Source organism: Typha angustifolia, chromosome 7, assembly GCF_048772165.1.
Source record: "Typha angustifolia cultivar Huaian chromosome 7, ASM4877216v1, whole genome shotgun sequence".
NCBI lineage: Eukaryota > Viridiplantae > Streptophyta > Magnoliopsida > Poales > Typhaceae > Typha > Typha angustifolia.
Genome location: NC_133245.1, coordinates 17,528,467 through 17,550,225, shown reverse-complemented (window position 1 = coordinate 17,550,225; position 21,759 = coordinate 17,528,467). Strand labels below are relative to the sequence as shown.

Below are 21,759 nucleotides of genomic sequence, written 5' to 3'. Positions count from 1 at the left end.
ATTTGTGGAGCTTGACTCTTTTTACACTCAGAATTTGCCACTGCAGCACTATAATCACATAATATAAGTTTATATGTCATGGACTACAGACTGTAGATAGAGGCAAGTCTCGGTAGCCGGAAATACTGAGATTTTATAGCACAATAACAAAGCTCATTTTTAAACTTTCCACTACTCATATTTCTTGTACATAAGCTTAGGGAATAGACAACTACTAGAATAACGGTATAGGAAAAGAAAGATTTTGATGTTGGACAAAGAGAGAACATTGCGAAACAGTTGCAACTAGAATCACACACTAACGAGATTGATTTACCACAATGGCGACCGACCTTCATTGCTCCCCCCCTCAGAGATATTATTGCAGTAGTTGTGTTTAAGTAAATGACACGATGAAACACGTTCACTGGTATCTAAAGCAGGATCAACAACTACAGCCGCCAGATTGTGTCTGTGATTGGGATGAATTTGCATTTGTAGCCTTCAAGTTCACATCAACCATGTCTTCTTGCTTTGTGGAAGAAAGGGTCTCCATTCCGGGCAATGCAGCAGCAATCTTTCGGAATAGTGCCTGCAGTGACCCGGGCAGTTAGTAACTGACTTCAGGGAAATAGATGCAGTAAGAGATCCAGAACAATAGATGGCTATAATCAAGTTCTCTGATACTGAAAGAACTGAGAATCCGAGAGGAGAAAGGGAAAGGAAATAAATGGAAGGTGAAATGCACCTTTATATTAAAACCGGCTTTGGCACTAGTTTCAATGAACATGACACCAAGGTCTTGTGCTTTCGCTTCTCCTTCCTCTATTGAGACTTGCCTGTCACGTCAAAGTTGATCAAACACAAAGTAAGTCATAATCTCATAAGCACTAAACAAGGAGTAAATTCAACGCTACAACAGACAAAGAAAGAGCTAAAAGAAGATCAGGAGGAACTCATAATCTAGATGCAGGTAACTCAGCAGATCAAGATGTGATTTGAATTGAAGCAGACTCGTATCATTATGGATGGCATCAAGCAGAAAAACCTCAAAACTAGAAATTGTAAAGCATGCATTTTTTTGCTCTTAAGTTGGTCGTCACTTAAATGATTTAACAGAAAATTGAATTGATTTAAGAAACTATGAATCATGCATCTGTTTGTGAATGGGTGTGCACACATACATTTACATACTTGCACATGCATGAATGGTCTATCTCTACTTCCAAATGATTTTAGTCTTTCTCAACTAATTGTACAAGATATGACCATCACATCATTACTTAATCAGACATCAAACTCTCATGGTTTCAAAAACAAAGAACAATAAATCTAACCTATTTATATGGAAAATAAGCAAAAGAAAATAATTGTTAGAAAGTCACAATTGATAACCTCTTGTCAACTAGGTCAGTTTTGTTTCCAACAAGGACAATGATAACATCACTGCCCCTCTCTGTGCGGACTTCTTCAATCCACTTGGAAGTGTTCAAGAAAGATTGTCGGCCTGCACCAAGAGGAAAAATGGGAACAAAGTGATCAACTAAAAGCTCATGTGTTATAAAGGAAGATATGAAGTTAAATGTCAACAAACTTTAATATCAGCATCAAATTTCTTATACGATAAACAAAGCATTTCTAATCAGATAAAACAATGAAAACCGCAAAACTGATACTAAAATCTTCTGAAGGTAACAAATGCAATTCTATCTCTAAGATAGATAAATGCTTGTCTCTTTGAATATATAGTTTACTTGCAACATCATATACAATGACAGCAACAGAGGAGTCCCGAATGTAGCTTGGAATTAGGCTCCTAAATCTCTCTTGCCCAGCTGTGTCCCTATAGATGATAAAGAGTAAGAAAAAGAAGTCATTTCAAAGAATATTAGAAGTACAAAGATGAGACATTGTACAGTCAAAGTATTCATTTAAGGAGCAGAACACCTACTAATTCTATCTATTAATTCATTGTTATCATTTATGTCATAGCTTTTAATATATCAACACTGACTGGAAGTTGGTATTATATTTTCTAGGTGTCTAATATTAAACTATAAGAAGGCTTTGGATTCATACGAGAGTATAAGATCGAATTTCTAGGAACAAAGGACTAAATATTGGCTATAAATAACTTGACATGGTGATACATTAGAATAGCAACTTTTATTGCTGAAGGAAATAGAAATGATAAGACATGCAAGCATTATAACAATCAAAGACTAAGATGGCTGTCAGACTGGAAACTGAGTCAACTGCCATCAAAACTTGACACTAAAGGCTAGAAATTCTTTTCCCCTTGTACAAACTAGACTATTAAGGCCTATTTTATTTGTTGGACAGGTTTACAGGAATGTGGGTTGCTGAAGAGATAGAAGGTGATGAATCCTGGACAAAAAGGGTGCCAGATATGCTTCTTAGCATGTCTTATATTTTGTACGGGTGTTGCTCATAGATAGTTTTGACTTTTGGTCTATGACTCTGGATTGGTGTAACTTTCTGAATGATTGTACCAGAGGTGAAGTATATTGGACAGAAAATAAATGTAGCCCGAGAGTTGTTTTGTAAAATGGGAGTTTCACAAACAAAATTGGGTGACCTAATCACATTTTATCAACAACAAAAAAAAAAAACAATGATCTTACCAAAGTTGCAGTCTTACAGTCCTATCTTCAAGATACATAGTCTTTGAAAGAAAATCAATGCCAATTGTAGCCTGTAATAGAAAATAAGAGTGGCAAAAAAAGGCGCTTGTGAATAAATGAAATTTGCTTCCGTGTGTTGTACTTCTCTAGACAAACATTGAATCAGCACCAAAAAAAAAACTGAAGGGATTATAAAAAACAGAATGATCAGCATTGCTAGTTAAAAATAACTGAATCCACAGATGAAAGTTGAAATAGACTACTTCCTAATTAAAGAAATACATGAATGGCAGCATAAAATCAAATAAATAATTGGGAATGTTATCAACCTTAATCTACATGTTATGAAATGTTACAGTTTCCATCATTACTATCTCAAAGAGAAAATGCAAGAAACAACTATTCAAAGAACTGCAAGGAAGATTTTAGACTTTAGTCAGTACGCAGAACACATGTTCCACAAAAGAAGGGATTGTGCTACCTTTAGTTTTTTATTTCATCCTAGAAAATCATTTAATTTTGTGCCTATCATCATGAAATTGTCTTGAATTCCCAAAATTCAACAAATTCCATTAAGTTTTCTTTTATAATTATTGGCACGTGAAAATTTTAATTTCTCTTTAAGTATTGGTGCGTGAAACAAAGAAAAGTTATCCATAATGCCAAATAATAAATGAATGGAAATGGTCGAGAGGGGTACATCCCTTCTAAACAAAAAGTCGAACTAACGTCTCACAAGGCAACCTAATGTACGAACATCAACAAAGAGTCTTTATATCTCTCAACAAGCAGCCTGAATGTTTCTTTTCCTAATGCAAAATCAGATCCGATCACAAATGGAGGAGTTGCCCTACATTAAATCAACATGCAAAAGAAACAGGAAGACAGCAGCACCTTAGATTCGAAGTCCAACAAAATTATGTATGCAGTATGCTAGCCCTGGTCTTTCTAATAACAGAAAAGGCACTCAAATGTAAGGTAACGCGCGGCTACATCTCATGTCGACATATGCTTATACTAAAGAATCAAACTAAAGAAAGCTTTCTAAAACCATCAGAGCGCCAATGAACACTCCAAATCCAATATAAGTTTTCAGTAACCTGGCCAAGAATCAATCAGATCTATCTCTTACACCAAAAGTTCACACGGCAGAGCAAGAGGTAGAAGAAATTGAAGTGAAAGAACGATTCGAAACCGTTAACTTGGGATCGAAGCATGAGATGGGATCTGCACCTGGTAGGTGTTGTCGAACTTGTCGTACATGAATCTGGTGATGATGCTCGTCTTCCCCACCGACTGATCCCCCAAGAACACTAACTTGTACTTCGCCAAAGCCGATACCGGCGCCATCGAGATCGATCTTTCGATGCCTTAATCGAGCAACAAAGGAAAGAGAGAGAGAGAGAGAGAGGAGACGAAGAAACCAACGCCAAGTCGAAGGAGAGAGAGACAGAGAGATGTGGGGTTACACGCAAGAAATCATTAGTAGTAGTGATGAAAAATAGGGCGTAATAAGAGAGTCAAATGAAGTAGGAAAGTAGTCCACTCAAATTAGTAGGAGATCGGAGGAAAATTAATGTAGTTGCGACTTAGAAGCCACGTGGCATCACAATATGTAATAAAGGCACAAACTATATACCGATAACATTAGAGGCATTATTATCGGAAAATTATTTAATCTCGAGAACAACATCAAGTAAAAGGAATTTTCTTACATATATATATATATCGATCGACTGTCATTACATAGTGAATAAATCTCTCTCATATAATGGCGAAAACATGTAAAATAGCTGATAATTTTCCATAATATTACGCTCTGAGATCAACCACCTTTCAGGGAAAAATTAGTCAACACTTGAAAGGGGCAAAAATGAAGCTGCTACAAAAGGCAAGTCCCTAGATTCAGGCTTCTTCAGCTCGGGCAAGTCGCCGCTTCTTGTCGGCTAAACCTGGTGGAGCATTTAAGCAAGTTATATCTGTGTGATAGTTGAAGGGTTTCTAGTCGCATGCATATATGGTTGGTTAGTTGCAGAGAACTTGCCTTCCTAAATGAGATAATTCCAGTTCTTCCAGAAGCAAGTCTTGCAGTTGTCTCGAATCCTTTTCAGTGTCACTGAACGAGCCATTGAATATATGAACAGATATTTCATGGCAAGACAAGATTGAAATCAGAAGATTAGAAGGAAAAGGAAAAAAATGAAGATAAATGCACCTTTGGCTAAGAAGAAGCTTATGATGAATCACAGAGTCTGCGCCAACATAAGTAACAACAAGACTGCCAGCATCTGGATGAGGCCAACTGCGAGATGTAGGAAATCTAAGCACAAAAGTTCCTGGTTTTTTCAGTCCATTAGGACCTTCAAGTGCCTTCTCTGCTTCCTCCCTAGTAATTAATCCCTCCAGCCATTTGGGAGATGTAGATACCCACAAAGTATTTATTTGATCTTTCGACAAAGAAAGTGCAACTGGGTATAACCAATACCACAACCTGTCAAATTCTTCACGTCCCAACTCGTCACCACACCCAGCAATTTTCCGCAAAACCTCCAGGTCCTGGATCAAATCATGATGCAAAGGATTTAGTTTTTTTTTTTCTTTTTGATTGAGAAAGCAAGACAGACCACATTAGCTGAAACTGCCAGAAAGGGAAGTGGTACAACCTGTCCAGACAAACCCCTAGTTGCAGAATGGGCGATGCACATGAAATTCCTAATGATTTCAGGTATGGCATATGTCCAAAGAACACGGTTATTATTCCGAGAAATTGCACTCCAAATATTAGCACCCTCTTGGAGCAACTGCTTCGATATGAGAATTTGGTTGCTGAAAGATTAAAAAAATCAGCATAAACTAAAATTATTTATGTTACAGATTTAAAACATAAGAAGGTATCTCTATGGTTATTACCAGTGGTGAGAACATCCACTGTACAATCCAACCTGCTCTGCAAAATTAGCCATGTCTTCATCGCTAGCAGAGGCGGCAGTCTGTTTGAGTAACATTGACCTCTCATATGTGCCGTCTAAACAGTATCTGAATATGATAGCATCTGAAATGGGATTTGTACCATCTCCAGACCATCTGGATTCAGAATTTTTAGCATCAGTGCTTTCAGAATCAGATGGTGCACTGTTTGTTCCTTCAGCATTGGTGGATTTTACTTCTGAACACATCTTAAATGCTTTCCCATCCTAAGGTTAATATCCAAGATCACCAAGTAAGTAACATCAAGAAAAAATCATACGCACACACACATTCACTACACTTGTCTGACAATCCTGGAGATGGCTAAAATTATAGCTGGCAATGTGCTGTAATAGCACTGGTCAGTTACCTGCACTGGGATTCCATTAGCATCAACTGCCATTTGTGATCCATTATGGTCTAGCTTATAAAGCTTGGACGGTATTTGGAAGTGTCCAAGTCTACTAATATCACGAATAATTCCAGATCCATCATTGACACTAGGTGACTGTCTCTCATCAAGAACCAACGCTGTGGAAGAAAATCTTTTCCCATGCCCAGATTGCCGGCTATTTCGGTTCCTTGAGATACAGCGTATTGGATTGGAGTATGCTTCAAGAAAAGGATATCTTTGATCATGCAGTGCATGAAAGCAAACACGAAACAGCCGGTTGTCAGATTTGGAGGAGAGCTGGAACAACCAGAAAGCAATATCATCTCAAAGATCAAGAGTAAAGGTAAAAAGAAAAAGAAAAAGAAAAGAGAGACAGCCTAATCCTGAAAGTCCACAGAGAAAACATGGAATGGCAATGCACCAAGGATGGCAATTACATATATATATATATATATAAAGCATTCACATTGCTGGCTAATTTCTTAGGTAAAGCTTTCATTATTGTAATATGCAAAGCAATCTCCATTTAAATCAATAGGCCAACTACCTGAGACATTTTAAGTTTGAATGTTGCACGGCCACGAAGAAGTGAAACAGGCTTATCTGGAGAGGGATATTCAAGTCCATCACAACTTGTCAGTAGTGGGGCTTCTTCATCGTCTCTTGATTTTTCAACAGGAGTTCCACTGTCTGCATACACAAGTGAAGCAACAATCTGCAATGGCACAAATATCATCAGGAAGAAGTGGGAAATTTGTTAAAACATCTATTTTACATTAAAGATGTAGGATAGAAACTGACCCTGATCTCCTTGTGCACCAATTTACTAAAAGCATCAAATAAGACTACTTCAAGGGAAAAGTTTCTGCGACAGGACGCCTGCGTTTAGCCAAACTTGGTTACAAACATGATCTAGAAAGTAGGCCAGAATTTTGAGTAACTGTGCTCATGCAACAGATTTGATTGTTTGTACAAGTTCTCAGATAGGTATTGCTACAGATATTTGATAATTAGATTTTTTCTGCTAGAAGGTTGCTATGGTGACACAGTCAAATAGTAGAACCTATAAAATATTTCTAATTGATGACAGATGATCAGTTGATACTGTAGAAAGTTTGGGACTCCAAGCCTTCAGAGAAGACCATATAACCAAATATTGATACTTTAACAAAATGATTTCTTCAGCCATCCTATGGTAGCAGCATTTAATTGCCAAAAAGCATGGCATAAACATAAGGTATTTCATTCGTCAAATCTTACAAAATACTGTAGTTCCTTAGTGTGCTAATGAGTACTTAAGAACCCAGTAGCATATACTGCTAAAACAATTTATTACAAAAGCTGCAGATTGTTAATGAATGGAAATTTCAGACCTTTCCACCCACAATGCTCCAAACACCATCACCACCCTCTTCTACTCCATCAGAGAGGCATGAGTTGTCAAGAGATAGCTTTACTGGAGGATTCTGATACCCAAGAAAAAGAATTTGTAATGGACAAGTAAAGGTGCAGTTACATGTTGTCAAAAACTAATATACAGAGATTGTAACAATTTGGCTAACCTTTCCATATTGATGCTTATTTGCTTCTGATATATGTAGAACTTCAATATTGTAGGCATAACCCTCAAGGTTCCCATCATTACCAACTAAGGTTATTTTCATCAAATCTTCCTGGAAGTTATGCTGGCTGGATAAGAAGGATAGATGCTTCTCAGCAACAAGATTTCCATCAATGTTAAACCTCATATAATTTGCAGCTACCTGATATCAGCATATCCATTATCAAGTAGCTTTCATACATAATCTGTATGTGTAGAGAAAAGGCTCATGTAATTTAACCAGAGTAAATGATTTAGTCTCAAAAGAGAAGGCAAACAAGGAAAGAAAGGAATAATTGAATAGAAACATGAAATGGGGACAGAAAAATATGCAAGGTTTAAGATACTTAAAAACTGCACTTGTGTCTTGATCCTTGTTCAAGGATATAAGGAAGAAAATCATTAATGCACTGGTAATAGAAGAACTTCTACATAGATTCTAGATGTGGATTTATGACAAGTATGAATAGTGCAATACTTCAAAACCTACACTATTTGAAAATCGGATATCAAAGTTGGAATCTAAAGGACCCAATTTAAATGATGCCCAGTCCTCACAACATTTAATGTACCGCTAACTAGTTGACAACTAAGAAAAGCATTAATATCTCATTCTACACAAGGTACTATTTTAAAGACTCAGAGGTAGTATCCAACATATTTTTCTACATATACAAGGTTAGGATCAACGTGAGTATGTGACAATAGTGTGCCTTAACTGGCTACATACCTCACATCCAATATGAACCCATTTCTCTCGTGAGCATTCAATTGCCGCAGATACATGTGGCATGTTAGTCCATGAAAAGGAGCTTCCAGACGTAGGAGCTTCTTTATGCAAGTTCATCAAAGGGAAGAGTATTAGCTTGTTCTGCTCACTCAGAGCAAGAAAGGGAACATCATCTTGAATTTCCACTGTAACCTGCATTATTAAGAAAAGCTAATTATATGTTTCATCCATCTCACCATTAAAGAATAAATCCCCTCTTAGGGATTATACATTTGATTTTATGAATAAAGGATAAGAGGCAGTAAAGACATACATAGGACTTCAACAAGAGAGGAATGAATGACATATTACTACCAGGCATTACCATTAAAAACACAACTTTAAATAAAGATGTACCAATCTGTTACATAACTCATTTGTAAGATCCTGTGCTATTGTTAGATCATCAATCCAGATTGATATAATTTTAAATGCTGTCATCGTCAACAAGGTAATCAATAAATTTACATAGAGCCTCTACCCCAAAATCATGAAATGAGGCTGTACAAGAAGGTTAATATAAAGAGAGCATTTAGATCCAAAGTCCAAACATAACAAATCTTAAATAAGAAGCCTAGTATTTTTTGCAACTTCTAAGTAACCTAAAATCTGGCAAATTGTTGCTATGAAGGCCTTGTAATTTATACAGCGATTAGAATTGTAAAATCCTCCTACATTGATACTTGTTAATCCGAATAAGAAAATAATATTGTGATATATCAACATATATATGTTCATGGATTCAGAAAAAGTGGAACGCAAAACAAAAGGGGGAAAAATCAAGAACAGTCTGTACAGAGATATTTCAACCAGGACAGCAACAAGTGATAGGACACGAAATTGGTAACCCAAAATAAAAACCAAAGAAAGAACGACCTTTCTATCAGCAAAAATTTCGATTCTCGCAGGGCTAGTAACCCCGCATGTGGGTTCTACTCAAATCAGCAAGCAGAACAAGAAATAACGCATGGGAGGGCAGAACTCGAGAGAAACGGAATAAATCTTCACCTGACGAAGGATCACGGAACAAGGGCGGGCAGAACTCGAGAGATAAATCCAAAAAGAAAGAAAGAAGCCGTCTTTTCGCTCTTCTTCCTCTTCTCCTCCTCCTTCGCTTTCTCGATCGAAGCTTATTCGTAAATCCCTAATCTTGGAGTAGTCCTCCTCGCGGAATTCCTCGTCCGCCATGGATGGCCGCAGCTCGAAGCTTTTGGAAGTTGGGGTTTTGGGGCAAGAGAGGGTAGAGAGAGAAGGGAACGGAACCCTTTTCTTTTCGCTTTCAATAATTTAGTTATTTTTCTCATCGGGCGTTAGTTAACGGTTTCTCCGCTGTCCCCCGAGTCCACTTGGGAGTTCGGTATTGAGCTACCGGAGCGGCTTATCGATCTGGGCCGTCCGTCAGATCATATCTAAGATTGATTTGGTTAATCAAACATTTAAATAAACTATTTTTTTGACAAGTTAGGTATAAAATCTTATCTCAAATAGATAATGTGATAAAATTAACATATTTATTTATTTCACTCTTTGCAATCATATGATATGATACACCAAAACCAACGATATCAATCAGGGCGGTGATTTAATCGGACGGCCAGGAAAAGCATCACGGCTGTTGCCTCCCTAGATACTATAAATACTACCCTCCCGCTCTGTCGCTCTCGCTCTCGCGCTCTCTCTCTCTGTGGACTTGGGTGAGAATTCTGATCTTGAATCGAGTAGTTAAGATGTATTCTTCAACTCGTATGCGCTCGGATTCCGAATCCGTAAATGTTTTCCAGTCCTTACTGGATCGAGTAAGAAATGGCTTGCATCGATCTTGATAGGTGTTGTTCTCGTTTTAGATTTGGCGCGACCGGTTTCTTGATGGCAAATTGTGAGATTTTCTCGATTTAGATTTGACATTTTGCGATCTTGATTTGTGACTAGTGCTTCGTTGATCCGGTGTGTCCAGTGTCATCCATTACTTTTAGGGTTGCGTTTCCAAGATTAGGGTTTCTCCTGGTATTGGTTGCCCTCTGCTTTTCCCGTTATCACCGACTTGCCGTTGAGATTGAAGAATTTCTCTTGGTTGCTTCTTTTCGGATAATAAATTATGTGAGAAAGTTTGTACAGTATCGACTTACATTTGAGGACGAGTTTTATGTTCGGACACCGGTTCTTGTAATCATAATGTCAGGGTTATCTTGGTACATATGAGAGGAAAAGTTTGCAAATCTGAAGTTAATTTAGCAAGTTAAACGCTAGACTTCGGATAATTTCTTATACATTCTTCTACTTTTAGTGTGGTGGCATCTTTTTGCCACCACACTAATATAAATTGTTGTTTTTTTTAACTTGAATGCATAATATAGACAGCTGTGGTAGAAGTGACTATATACACATTCTAAGTCTCAATATTTTTATGAGCTGCAAGATTTTCTATTTACAACAGTTGCCCTCTTCTGTCTTTTCTCAGCTGTTTTAGAAAAAAGGAAAAGGAAAGTAAATTTTTTTTTATTTTTAAAAATTGAAAGTGAATTATAGAAATTAGAGTACTATATCAGACTTGTGAGAAGTTTGCTGTTATATATATGTGGAGTTTATGGATGTACTTCGGTAGTTTTAATTAATGCACAGATAAAATTCATTGGGAATTATAAGAGTTAGTATGTTACATATCAGTTGTAAGTTCTTCACTATTATTTGTTGTTTTTTGGAGGATATATATGAATACACCATTAACTACACATGAAACGAGGTTCAAAATTGTAGTATATGAATATGCAATTACTATTTCTGTTGTATTTGCAGAGTATATGAATGTACAAAAAAATATTCATGTAATGAGGTTACGAATGACACATCAGTATTATCGGTGAAATTTACCAATGTTCTCATTTTTTGTCATGTACCTTTCTGTTTTATATGCTATTATTTGTTTGTAATTTAAGGTTCTCACTTACTAGTTTAAGTTTTACACTGGAGATTGCGTAAAGGTAGCTATTTATGTATATTAGGTGAAATATTCTAGTTGGTATGTTCTAAGGGGTGGATCAGTGTAGTGGGTTCCTTAATCTTTATTGTAGCTTTTCTTTGAAATCCTCATTATAAAACTGGTGCATGCAGATAACATGCTCAAATTGATTTAGATACACTATATGAAAGGAAAATAGTTGGACTGTTATTCATTCTATGAGAAGCCCAAAGTGACAGATATGATCAAATTTCATAAATAAGTACGCTAGTTAATTTTCACTGTTCACAAGTATAATTAGGGCAATTAGCTGATCTTTGTTCCTTATGTTTATCACTGCATAAAAGTGTTTTATTATTCAAAATGAAGTGATTGTTATCAGTTATTTGGTGGTAATGTGATTATGGTTTAAAATGCTAGGCAGACTTAGACTCACACTCTTACAAGGACCGGTGTTTGGTGACCAACATCTTGATTTTTCAAGATTTCAAGGAAAATAATTTCCTCTGAGATGGAGGAGCCCAGAAGTAAGATAATTTTTTTGTTTTTGTTCCAATTTTTTTAAGTCTTTATTTTATGCCACGTGTTTAGAGATGGTAGATGATTGTTTCAGCGTTCTTCTTTATAGCTATCATCACAGAGCAATATTTTTATACTACTGTTAGAAAAAATTTAAGAGCATTTGCATCTTCTGCATTGTGTTCTTCTAAGCATAATGTTTCTGGGGTCTGTTCCAGCCAAACCAATATCTATCTTGTCAAAGTTCTTTTCTTTATATATGTCAAAAGTTCAGTGTTCATCTATCATTTTTCTGTGGCATTTGGATACAAAAATTCTGTTACAATCTTCTAACATATATTTACACCTGTATTGGCCCAGGAGTTGAAAGAGAGATTGGACTTGGATTGATTGTATTTGGGATACTGTTCTCCTTGGTTGCATCGTTGTTCTTCTTCCAACGGAATGTTTTAGCATTTGGCAACGTACTGCTGCTTTCCGTTTAAATTTATATATATATATATATATATAATTATTATTATTATTATTATTACCACCATATGATAGCCTTAACATATCTGTTGTTTGTGAAACTTGTCAGATTATCTTTGTCATAGGGGTGATATTAATGATTGGACGAGAATCAGTCATGCGGTTCTTTATAAAGCCAAAGAATTACAAGGTTTGTTATCATATTAGTTGAGCTAGTGAATTTTTTTTTTTTAAAGAGCTAGTGGTTTCTTGCAGTGCCGGTAGTCTTATTTCTCGATCTGTTCTTTGATAGGGTGCTGTCTTGCTTGGTGTTGGTTTCCTTATTGTCCTGATGGGATGGCTTGTTACTGGAATAATTTTGGAGGCTTCTGGGTTACTTGCTTTGCTCAGGTATGGATTGTTTTTTTCAGAGAAAGAAACAATAACTTTTCAGACTTACATTCTGAACTTCTAGATGGTTTAGGATGCAGCAAAGAGTCAATTTCGGGCTCACATTCTGAACTTTGTAGGCTTAAATATGTGTATCAGTGCTGGTAGGATTTTTGGACTTCGGGAGAGGTGGTGTGATTTGCTCCACTAGGAACAGAAAGTAGATATGGGTACTTGATGGGATTATTAAAAGGATGCAAGAAGAGATCTGGTTTCATGATCGAAAGTTTCATCATCTGTTTAATTCTCGCCCAAAGCACATATGGGAACTATTTTGTTGCCCAAGCACTCTGTGATTCCTCTCCTCCCATGAGAGAGAGATTCCCACCAAAGATAATAATCCTAATAGAATGAGGTAGACATTCTTTGCAGGTGGACTATAGGCTCTCAAATTTGTCCTGTTTGTGGAGCCAATACATACATTCCCAGCAGCTTCGAGTTGAGGAGATTTCCTCGGATCAAAACCTTTTTATTTAGTTGGCAACCACATGAAAATATTGCATTTATATCTACTGGGCAGCTCCTTGTTCTATAATGTTTATATGGTAACAAAATAAAGGTGTGGGAAACCTTTTGGCTATGCATCGAATCATACTAGCTAGTCTTTTTAAAATTTTTATTTTTATTTTTATGCTAGCACATCAGTAAGAAGTGGTTTGGAAGAAGAAATATATAGAATCATGCACTTTTGGTTTAGCCTTCGTACTCGATTTTCTTTCTAGATATAGTTGCCTTTGCTTATGTGCATACATTCTACTGACATTAGTCATTCAACAGTCGTTGGCTGCTGGAACGATATTTCGCGACATTGGTAAGAAAGCTCTTGTTGACGTACTAATTATTTAGCAATGAATATACCCATATCTCGTTACTAATTTAATTATTCACTGCTTTATTTCTGCTCGCAGCCCCATTACCGTTATAAAGGCAAAAGAAGAGCGCCTGTGTAACTTCTATCAAGTTCTGCTTCGTCCATGATCTGCGATATTGCCCTGCCTGGCTTTTGTCTCAAACTTCTGCAAAGAAATCCTTTGCTGGGGATTTTATTGGATGGTAGAAATATTTCGAAGTCAAAAGACCTGTTGGTGCTTAACAAACAACTGATCCTGATGTGGAATTTTATCTGTGAATACTAAATACTTTCCAAAGGGAGGGCTATCTGTAATTACCTTTTCTTGCAAGCAGGATGACCACTAGTTTGATTACGTTACTAACCCGTGCCTTGTGATATAAACAAACTCATGGGACCCTAATATGGAGTTAAATAATAATAGGAATTATAAAATATAGATGCTCTCTTGGTGCTATCCAACCCGTGACGCACCACCACAGCCACATCGCTGTACTCCAAACAGTTGTCATCATCCTCCTATCCTCATCTCGAATCTTCTCTCACTTTTTTTTTCCCAGCTGAAGTCCTCTGCATCCGGGTTGCATGAACCCTCTTGCGAGAGTTAAAACTTCTTCTTTTAGATTGTTGGAAGACTTGGCAAGCTGCTAAAGTATTCCAACGTAGAGAATTCCTACCAGAAAAGTGTTTTGGTAGCTTTGACACGACCACGTAAAATGTTAACAATCCAAATGCACGTTTACAAGAACTTAACGCCAGCTAAACAACAACTTACAACGAAGCCGTAATAGCTAAAGCCATGTCGGCCAACCTTCCGTACTCCCCGTCCTCCCTCTCTAAAGGCGACGGGGCCGCCGCCGCCGCCTCCTCGAACGCATCCTCGCAGTTCTCCGCCGCGTCGAGCGCCGCGCTAAGGAACGTCATGGCGTCACGGTAGCTCCTGGCCTCGATGTCCCGTGCTGCGTTGCCGAGGTGGTCGATGGCGTCCGAGTAGACCTCTAAGCACACGCCGAGCTGATCTTTTGTTGAAGGTTTGGATTCTGCTTCGATTAGTTCGTTTATTTTGGATTCAGTCTTGACGGCGCTGGAGTTGGCCAGTCTCGTGGCGATGACGGCGAGGCGGTGCGCGTCGGCGGAGAGGCTTTCCTGATCGGAGTTGAAGGATTGGATGCAGAAGTCGTAGCCGATGTTAGGGCGAGCTGCGGTGATATGCTTGCACGTGTCCTCGATGAGACAAGTGTTGGCGAGAGAAGAGAGTGGATGGAGAAATAGGAAGAGGAAGAGGAGGAGGAGGAGAGGGAGTGGATGCATAATTGGTTAGAGAGAGAGAGAGAGAGAGAGAGAGAGAGAGAGAGAGAGAGACGATAGGTAGGAGAAGTGGGTTGTTTTAAAGGAATATATATTAATTGGAAGCCTGTAATGGATACACGAGGAGTAGGGCTGTCAAAAATAATTAACATGGCTCGATCAATTGTATATATATATTTATCACAAACAAAATATAAATTTTAAATTAATTTTATGTTTGATTTAATTTTATCCATTTTAGATTTAATGCAGGCATGATTAAAGTTGGATGTAAGCTTGACTCGGATTATCTATTAGTTGGATAATTGAATTGACAACAGGCAAATTGGGAAGTCTCACCACCTTCAGTGGATGGAATCAGAAAAATGGTTGATTCGTCTTCCAAGGGCCCACCCAACGAGACACCAACTCTAGCTGGCATAGTACTAGGTAAGTTATAGATTCTGAGATCCATTTGTTTCTTGTTTGAGTGTCTGACAAGAGTCTAAGCAACAGTAGATCCAAACTGGAATCATGCATCAATTCACTTCCATGTTTTGAATGAATTTAGTCTCCTCCAATGCTGCTGGAGTATTAGTACTGCAAGAGCCATTCTCCTAAATATGTCATTCATTAGCATGTCATCTACTGAAATGTACAACAATCCTACATGACCACTGAATTAAATGGCTAATTAGCTTAATCTATCAGATTAAGATGCTTGGAGCAAGAAGAGTTAGCTCTATCAAGCTTCGTAATTCCCTTCTCCTCCTTTGCCTCTCTGAAACAACTACACTCATCAAGATTGGTTTTCTGAGGCTGAGGATGATCTAGCCCATTTTGCTTCAAAGTATGCAAACAGACATAGCTCTTCTTTGGGTATGGAGATCATTTAATTACACTTTTTAATCAAATTATTTGATCTATCCGATTAAACTCGGTTGAACGTGTGATTAGAGAACAGAACTTGTTTGATGTTTTAGCAAAATCCTTTGTTCCAAGTTCGTGAGACACTCATATAATTATGCTAATGAGGCTAGTAATGAGGTACTTAAGAAACATCATTAATTATTTCCCTTGCTTAATTCTTTAGATTTGTTAAATGCTTTAATCCTTTGTTTATATTTGAGTTATATGACAGATGTTGAAGCTGCTATCCACCGAGCAGCCAAGCTGGGAGAGTCGTCTGGTGACAATGGAAAAAATATAGCGAGAAGAGAAGTTTAAATACGAGCATTGTTTAGCTAACTTCTTTCATGATTAAGGCTCTACTAATAATGCATGATTAAGTAATGCCAGGCCTGCAGTCGAAATTTCACAAGGAGGCAGGGATTGCTTTGTAAATTGCGAGAAGAGAAGTTTAATACATGATTACATAGGGCGTAATATGCAAAAGTTTCCCTCTTTTCGATATTTAAAAGACTACAGGGTTTGTATTGCAAATAGGGAGGAGAGAAGTGTAATACATGATTAAAATGGGGTATGATATGCAAAAGTTTCCATGAAACATTCACGCTTAGCGTGTTATCGGATGAGGTTAAGATCGGATAGGTAACACGAATAATGATCTTTTTATCCGCTATGTATCGGATCCTGGTCGGATATATTAAGAAACCGACCCGAATAAGCCCTGGGCCACTCTTTCCTCGTTGCCGAGAGCGGAAGGCAGCAGTCGGGTCGAGCGCAAATGGCGGAGATCCGATACTACTGGGCGATGGTGGCGGCGGCGACGGCCTTTCGCCTCCTCCTCATCGTATTCTCCGGCGATCTCAACCTCGGCTCTCGCCCTGAGGTCGCCACACCTCTCACCAGTCTCCGCCGCTGTAAGCCGTCGTTCTCTTCTCTGTGTCTTCTTGTTGGATTACAGTAGCTCAATTTTCTTGATCGCGGAAACGGATCTTTGCAGTGGCGGAAGGTTATTGGCTCAAGCAGTCTTCGATGTCTCCATACGCAGGTTATTTGTTTGTCGATTTTAGCAATAACTTTTGTGCTCATTTGAACGCTTAGATCCTCTTTGTATGGAGAGAATAATAATTAAGGGGAGAAAGTGCTGGTAGAAGGTGAGAAGAAAACTGAAATCAATCAACTCTGAGGAGGGAATAGAGATGGAAAGATCGTTGCAAATTTTAAGAGGCATTGCAGTGCTTTAGCTAGAAGCACTTCAGACACCTCTGGAGATGGAAATGATTGAGTTTTGAAGGGAGAGTGAGAGAAGGAGGAGCAGCATCACCAATTGCATGTATACATTTTCATGAATAACATTCTTTTTCTGAATTCAAGAATTCGTTTTCAGGATCTATGTACCACGGTTCTCCCCTGCTATTGTCGATTATCGGCCCATTGACTATTAAAAGGTACATGGTTTATCTCGGGGAGAAAGAACTTTGCTATGTCAGCTGCACTAATTCTTGTATATGTATTTAACTTAGCTACTTAATATTCATCCTTTTTTTCTCTTGGTACTGCAGATCAGATGGGCAGCCTGCAAACTTTTATTGCAGGTAATTTTCCTGCGTTTACTATTGATTATGACTCGTAAAGAATTCCGTTATTATTTTAGATTCATGCTTATTGCACTAGAGAATATTATATGTGCATTCTTGGTTTCTTCTTTTCTTGTTTTAGCTTTCTTTCGTCCATTAGCAGTAGGCATCAAAATTATGCTCCCAAGGAGCTCCTTCAGTGACTCGTGATATCCTTAGTACCATTACTATAAACTGATATAGGAATGCTAATAGGGGCCATTCTGGGAGCTCTAATAGTAACGGACAATTGGACGGGGCATGCCTGTATGGTGATTTGGAAGTTCTTTTCTTGGCCTAAGAAATGCTTAATAAACAAGACTATATTAATTGTCCTATATTGTGGTAATCATACCTCTGCCATCTGCTATCTTTCTGATCATCTTCTTCTTTTGATTGTTTTGAGCATGATGTCGTCATCATTTATGGATTTTGACATCCCTAAGCCATGTTTGGCTGCAATATATCTATATAAAAGTCTTTATGTCATTCTCAATACATAGTGATGCTTATGATTAGAGATCTTATAACTACTGTTGTGCTCACCAGTGCAAGAAACAGCTTGATATTTGTGGTTGCAGATTTGGTTACTGCCATGCTTATCCGTGCAACTGGCTGGAAACTTCTCCTAGCACGCCGTCAAAGCTTGCAATCACTGGGCCTCTCCAAACTGGTAGAAACTTCAGGTGAGCTGCAAGTGTTTGCGGCTGGGTAATGCTTGTCACACTTATGTCATGGGGGAAAAAAATGAGATTTTTATAAAGTTCTGATTAAAGCTTCCCTCTGCATGGATTTTGATATTACATCTGTCTTAGTGTTATCTTTCATTTTAACCTTTTTATTTTGACTGGTAATATGTTGCAGTGAATATCAGTGCTGGAGATTTTGCATCTCTTATTTATCTATGGAATCCATTGACAATAGTCACTTGCTTGGGATTGTGTACATCGCCAATTGATAACTTGATGGCTGTGCTGGCAATTTATGGAGCCTGTTCACGTAAGGGAACAGTAACTTGTCTTGGCCTTTTTTCACAATGGACTGGTGGGCATGTTAGGTTATTTTCGTTGAACTTAGAATAACGATATATTCTTTTTCTCAATATGCTTGTAAAGCATGTTATTACAAATTGCAAACCCGAGCTGCCATGCTTAACCAGCATGGAATAGGTCAGCATGCTCATTATGCTTGAGACATTAAGATATTCCGTTCACTCTTGTATTGACACTTAGCGTCATTGAGCATCTGTTGGTCAACAATGGCCAGCAATGTTATCCTTAACCTAGGTATCAGGCATATAGCCTGTGCGTTCTCTTTTAGAAATTGCTCAGTTGTGTTGCTCAATTTGTGTTCTTTTTGTCAGTGGCTTTAATTCTTTACCACTTGAGCTGAATGCTGAATGTAATATCTGTTCTCAGGTCTAGCCCCTTTGGCAGCCTTTGGATATGTTATTGCAACACATCTATCTCTTTATCCTGCAGTTCTTGTTTTACCGGTATGTTTTCTTTGTCCATAACTTTCATGCTTGAAGGATATGAATTTGTTCTTGGATATTTTTGTCTTTGACTTTCAGGCTTTATTTCAGGTTATCCTTCTTTTAGGATATGGTCCAGATGTTCCTCCGACAAAGCTATTTCTGTCCAACGCAAATGGAACCAATCCATCACATTCAGGCCATGATAGAAGTGCCATTACAAGTGATAAGCCTGATCATCATTTTTCATGGAAACCGGTTCTCCACTTCATTTTGTGGGTGTCTATGTGGTCATGTTATGTATTGTTCTTGAGCAGCATCTCCCTAAAAGAGACTGATGGCTTACAGGAAATGTTCAAAAAGTAAGGTGCCAGCACCAGCTTTGATGATATTTCAATTTTTATTTTGACTTTTTTCGCACCAGTGTTTAGCATGTGACTTCTTTATGCTCCTACCAATACTCAACAAGGATCTGTTGCATGTTAATAGTAAAATGTATGTCAGAGTGCTCTCAACATCTTCCATGATTTTTTACTCTTGCATTGAAGTGTTGCGCCGAGTATTGGAACTCTAAAAGAGGACAGGTATTAAATGGAAAATATCCAAAATCTTAGAAATTGTGGACAACATATTAGCACTGATTTTTAACCTAAGCTACAGTTAACTTACACAAATAACTAAGAACCAGAAAATGTGTATACCCCGGACCGTGCATAACCTTTTGCACGGTTAATTTAAATTATCTTCTTAAGCCATTCCATGATTACCATAATTTTGTTTCAACTTCCAAAATTATAATGATCATTAGCCTTAAAATCTTGCAAAAATTGTTAATTCCTACTCATATTCATCCATGTGGCTCACACATATTTGCCTGAGGTCTTGTTATCTTCCTCTTCTGTCAAAATACAAATATAATTTTCACTCTAATTGCAGTGAACTGTTCCATTTTGCAACCTTGTATTGGAAAATCTTTGATAAATTTTCCACTGGATGGACTTCCCTACTGTTTTTTTTTTAATCTCTTTTGCTCATTCTTTTCTTTTTTTATCTTTTGTCTGGATCTTACAGGACCTATGGATTTATTCTTACTGTGGAGGATCTATCCCCAAATATTGGTGTCTTATGGTGACGTATCTAAACTGTACACTATGTTCTGTAGAAATTGATACTCTTTTTCATGTTTATTTGTTTCTCATGGATGTGATAAATGATGCCAGGTACTTCTTTGCTGAAGTCTTTGACTTCTTCAGGAATTTCTTTCTTTTAGTGTTTCACGTGAATATTCTATTCATGTTATTGCCATTGGCCATACGCTTGAAACACCGCCCGTGTTTCCTTGCCTTTGTGTATATTTCCATGTCAGCAATGTTGAAATCTTATCCCTCAGTAAGTATTATTTCTTTCACATGACAGATTCTACATATCTATCAACGACTACTAATTTTGTGTTTTCACATGTTCAATCTTGAAGGTTGGAGATTCAGCTCTATATTTAGGTCTTTTGGGCCTTTTCGCCAATGAGCTAGCTGGTATTTGGATTTGGGGTGCTTTGCTGAATCATATCAAATATTAATTTGGCATTAACTGATGCTTACTCATTTCAATTGCAGACATGCAGTTCTCTTTCTTCCTGTTCTTTGGATACATCGCAGTGACTCTTCTTAGCCCTGTTATGCACAACCTGTGGATCTGGAGGGTATCTCTCTCTCCCCATTTGTGCTTACGTTATTATATCAATATTTCTATAACCTTACTTTCTTTGTGTATTGAGACATTGCTAACATGAAGGAATTTTCAGGGCACTGGTAATGCAAATTTTTATTTTGCCACCGGACTAGCTTATTCGTGCCTGCAGGTACTTAGGAGTTTCTATCTATAGTACTCGCTGCATTCTGGTAGAAGCGATCTGTTACTATCATTCTAAACAACTAATTACCTTATAAGGCTTAGCTGAGTTGTAACTTGCAACTTTTCTTTTTGCCGATTTTGGTATTTGTATCTCTTGCTAGATCTCTTTGAATAATGAAACTTTATGCTCATGATAACATGTTTCTGAATGTTTGCAGACTGTATTGGTCGTTGAGAGTGTGAGCACAATGCTGAAGCATGATAGGTTGCTAAGAAAACATGTCTTGATGTAACACATACTTCTCACGCGTCGAACAACACTGACAGTTCTTGCATCGGATATCACGTTGAGTTCCCTTGACGCTTTTGGGAAGCAAAAGTATTTCTAATTTCGACTTGGAACATGATTATTAATGGTCGAGTGCCAACTGATATATAGACTGCTCCACAGTTCCTCCATCCATCGAATGCTTAGATCATGTTTGCACTCTTTCTTATACTTTGGGAATCAAAGTCATTTCAAGCTTGGACCTGTGACATGATTAGCAAGAGTCAAGTGCCAACTGATTGAGTGGGTGTACTGCTATATATTCTGTTCTTTGCTACATGCAGAGCAAATTACAGGAAAAGGTGATGTAACTATTTCATCCTGAGCATAAAACTAAATCTCTTCGGTATAGTCCATGTAACATGTTGAACATTTGGTTTGAAAGAGAGTGATAGCTCTCGCTGGTCTGAATTCACTGAATGTGCTGTCTACTGCTGCATAAAAGCTCCTTTTATTCTCAGCCTTTGTTTGTTCAAACTTGGTCTGTATGTCCTTTATCCTTGTCTGAGATGATGATAACGTGATGGTTCTACCACATAATATTGCGAGTTCCAAAAATGAATGAAGCGTTAAACTTCATTCCATTTCTACTACTAAATCTGTTTCAGGTGCTACATAAGAATCTGCTCTTATCTTTTGTTGTCAAATGGGAGAATTTCCTCTTGTTTTGTCTTGAACCAGGAAGTCTAGTTGCTGTCTCTGAAAGGCCCTCCTGCGG

General features: G+C 37.7%; 5 protein-coding genes across 8 annotated transcripts; 2 read left to right on the top strand and 3 right to left on the bottom strand.

The window, feature by feature from the left end:
- Window positions 1-113: 113 nt before the first annotated feature.
- LOC140762871 (ras-related protein RABH1b) lies at window positions 114-4,131 on the bottom strand. Its single transcript, XM_073100847.1, has 6 exons — window positions 3,858-4,131; window positions 2,625-2,695; window positions 1,734-1,822; window positions 1,375-1,486; window positions 728-818; window positions 114-571 (listed from the first exon to the last, which is right to left on the bottom strand). Exons 1-6 carry the CDS (start codon window positions 3,972-3,974, stop codon window positions 425-427), a joined length of 627 nt encoding a protein of 208 aa, XP_072956948.1. The 5' UTR covers window positions 3,975-4,131; the 3' UTR covers window positions 114-424.
- A 190-nt stretch (window positions 4,132-4,321) lies between these two features.
- LOC140762870 (SH2 domain-containing protein A-like) lies at window positions 4,322-9,621 on the bottom strand. Of its 3 annotated transcripts, XM_073100844.1 has the most exons (12): window positions 9,363-9,621; window positions 8,316-8,507; window positions 7,548-7,748; window positions 7,359-7,451; window positions 6,787-6,864; window positions 6,533-6,700; window positions 5,962-6,282; window positions 5,535-5,818; window positions 5,288-5,450; window positions 4,840-5,180; window positions 4,669-4,740; window positions 4,322-4,576 (listed from the first exon to the last, which is right to left on the bottom strand). In XM_073100844.1, the coding sequence occupies exons 1-12, from the start codon at window positions 9,540-9,542 to the stop codon at window positions 4,540-4,542; spliced, it is 2,130 nt and encodes a 709-aa protein (XP_072956945.1). In that variant the 5' UTR covers window positions 9,543-9,621; the 3' UTR covers window positions 4,322-4,539. The 3 variants fall into 3 exon arrangements, with proteins under 3 accessions (XP_072956945.1, XP_072956947.1, XP_072956946.1); XM_073100846.1 differs by lacking the exon at window positions 9,363-9,621 and having other exon boundaries at window positions 7,548-7,674; window positions 8,316-8,504; XM_073100845.1 differs by lacking the exon at window positions 9,363-9,621 and having other exon boundaries at window positions 7,548-7,791; window positions 8,316-8,393.
- Window positions 9,622-9,929: 308 nt separating this feature from the next.
- On the top strand, window positions 9,930-13,939 carry LOC140763457 (vesicle transport protein GOT1-like). 2 transcript variants are annotated; one of them, XM_073101653.1, is made up of 7 exons: window positions 9,930-10,048; window positions 11,731-11,837; window positions 12,190-12,293; window positions 12,410-12,490; window positions 12,593-12,690; window positions 13,507-13,540; window positions 13,638-13,939. In XM_073101653.1, exons 2-7 carry the CDS (start codon window positions 11,822-11,824, stop codon window positions 13,677-13,679), a joined length of 375 nt encoding a protein of 124 aa, XP_072957754.1. In that variant the 5' UTR covers window positions 9,930-10,048; window positions 11,731-11,821; the 3' UTR covers window positions 13,680-13,939. The 2 variants fall into 2 exon arrangements, with proteins under 2 accessions (XP_072957754.1, XP_072957755.1); XM_073101654.1 differs by having other exon boundaries at window positions 10,026-10,048; window positions 11,735-11,837.
- Window positions 13,940-14,221: 282 nt separating this feature from the next.
- LOC140763456 (putative invertase inhibitor) lies at window positions 14,222-14,932 on the bottom strand. Its single transcript, XM_073101652.1, has one exon. It carries the CDS (start codon window positions 14,888-14,890, stop codon window positions 14,351-14,353), a length of 540 nt encoding a protein of 179 aa, XP_072957753.1. The 5' UTR covers window positions 14,891-14,932; the 3' UTR covers window positions 14,222-14,350.
- A 1,493-nt stretch (window positions 14,933-16,425) lies between these two features.
- LOC140763455 (uncharacterized) lies at window positions 16,426-21,581 on the top strand. Its single transcript, XM_073101651.1, has 14 exons — window positions 16,426-16,689; window positions 16,773-16,820; window positions 17,160-17,220; window positions 17,335-17,367; window positions 17,950-18,074; window positions 18,253-18,387; window positions 18,807-18,883; window positions 18,974-19,224; window positions 19,934-19,990; window positions 20,083-20,251; window positions 20,337-20,394; window positions 20,476-20,561; window positions 20,664-20,720; window positions 20,932-21,581. The coding sequence occupies exons 1-14, from the start codon at window positions 16,554-16,556 to the stop codon at window positions 21,004-21,006; spliced, it is 1,368 nt and encodes a 455-aa protein (XP_072957752.1). The 5' UTR covers window positions 16,426-16,553; the 3' UTR covers window positions 21,007-21,581.
- The last annotated feature ends 178 nt before the right edge of the window (window positions 21,582-21,759 follow it).

Excerpts from the sequence above, each read along its gene's own strand:
- LOC140762871 (XM_073100847.1), bottom strand. The coding sequence starts at position 3,974 with ATGGCGCCGGTATCGGCTTTGGCGAAGTACAAGTTAGTGTTCTTGGGG. Across the intron at positions 1,487-1,733 it reads CATTGTATATGATGTTGCAA|GCCGACAATCTTTCTTGAAC; the intron begins GTAAACTATATA and ends CTCTTGGTGCAG. Across the intron at positions 819-1,374 it reads ACTGACCTAGTTGACAAGAG|GCAAGTCTCAATAGAGGAAG; the intron begins GTTATCAATTGT and ends TTGACGTGACAG.
- LOC140762870 (XM_073100844.1), bottom strand. The coding sequence starts at position 9,542 with ATGGCGGACGAGGAATTCCGCGAGGAGGACTACTCCAAGATTAGGGAT. Across the intron at positions 7,452-7,547 it reads ATAAGCATCAATATGGAAAG|AATCCTCCAGTAAAGCTATC; the intron begins GTTAGCCAAATT and ends CTTGGGTATCAG. Across the intron at positions 4,577-4,668 it reads GAATTATCTCATTTAGGAAG|GTTTAGCCGACAAGAAGCGG; the intron begins GCAAGTTCTCTG and ends ATGCTCCACCAG.
- LOC140763457 (XM_073101653.1), top strand. Across the intron at positions 12,491-12,592 it reads TAAAGCCAAAGAATTACAAG|GGTGCTGTCTTGCTTGGTGT; the intron begins GTTTGTTATCAT and ends GTTCTTTGATAG. Across the intron at positions 13,541-13,637 it reads AACGATATTTCGCGACATTG|CCCCATTACCGTTATAAAGG; the intron begins GTAAGAAAGCTC and ends TTCTGCTCGCAG.
- LOC140763456 (XM_073101652.1), bottom strand. The coding sequence starts at position 14,890 with ATGCATCCACTCCCTCTCCTCCTCCTCCTCTTCCTCTTCCTATTTCTC.
- LOC140763455 (XM_073101651.1), top strand. The coding sequence starts at position 16,554 with ATGGCGGAGATCCGATACTACTGGGCGATGGTGGCGGCGGCGACGGCC. Across the intron at positions 16,690-16,772 it reads TCTCACCAGTCTCCGCCGCT|TGGCGGAAGGTTATTGGCTC; the intron begins GTAAGCCGTCGT and ends GGATCTTTGCAG. Across the intron at positions 17,221-17,334 it reads GGCCCATTGACTATTAAAAG|ATCAGATGGGCAGCCTGCAA; the intron begins GTACATGGTTTA and ends TTGGTACTGCAG.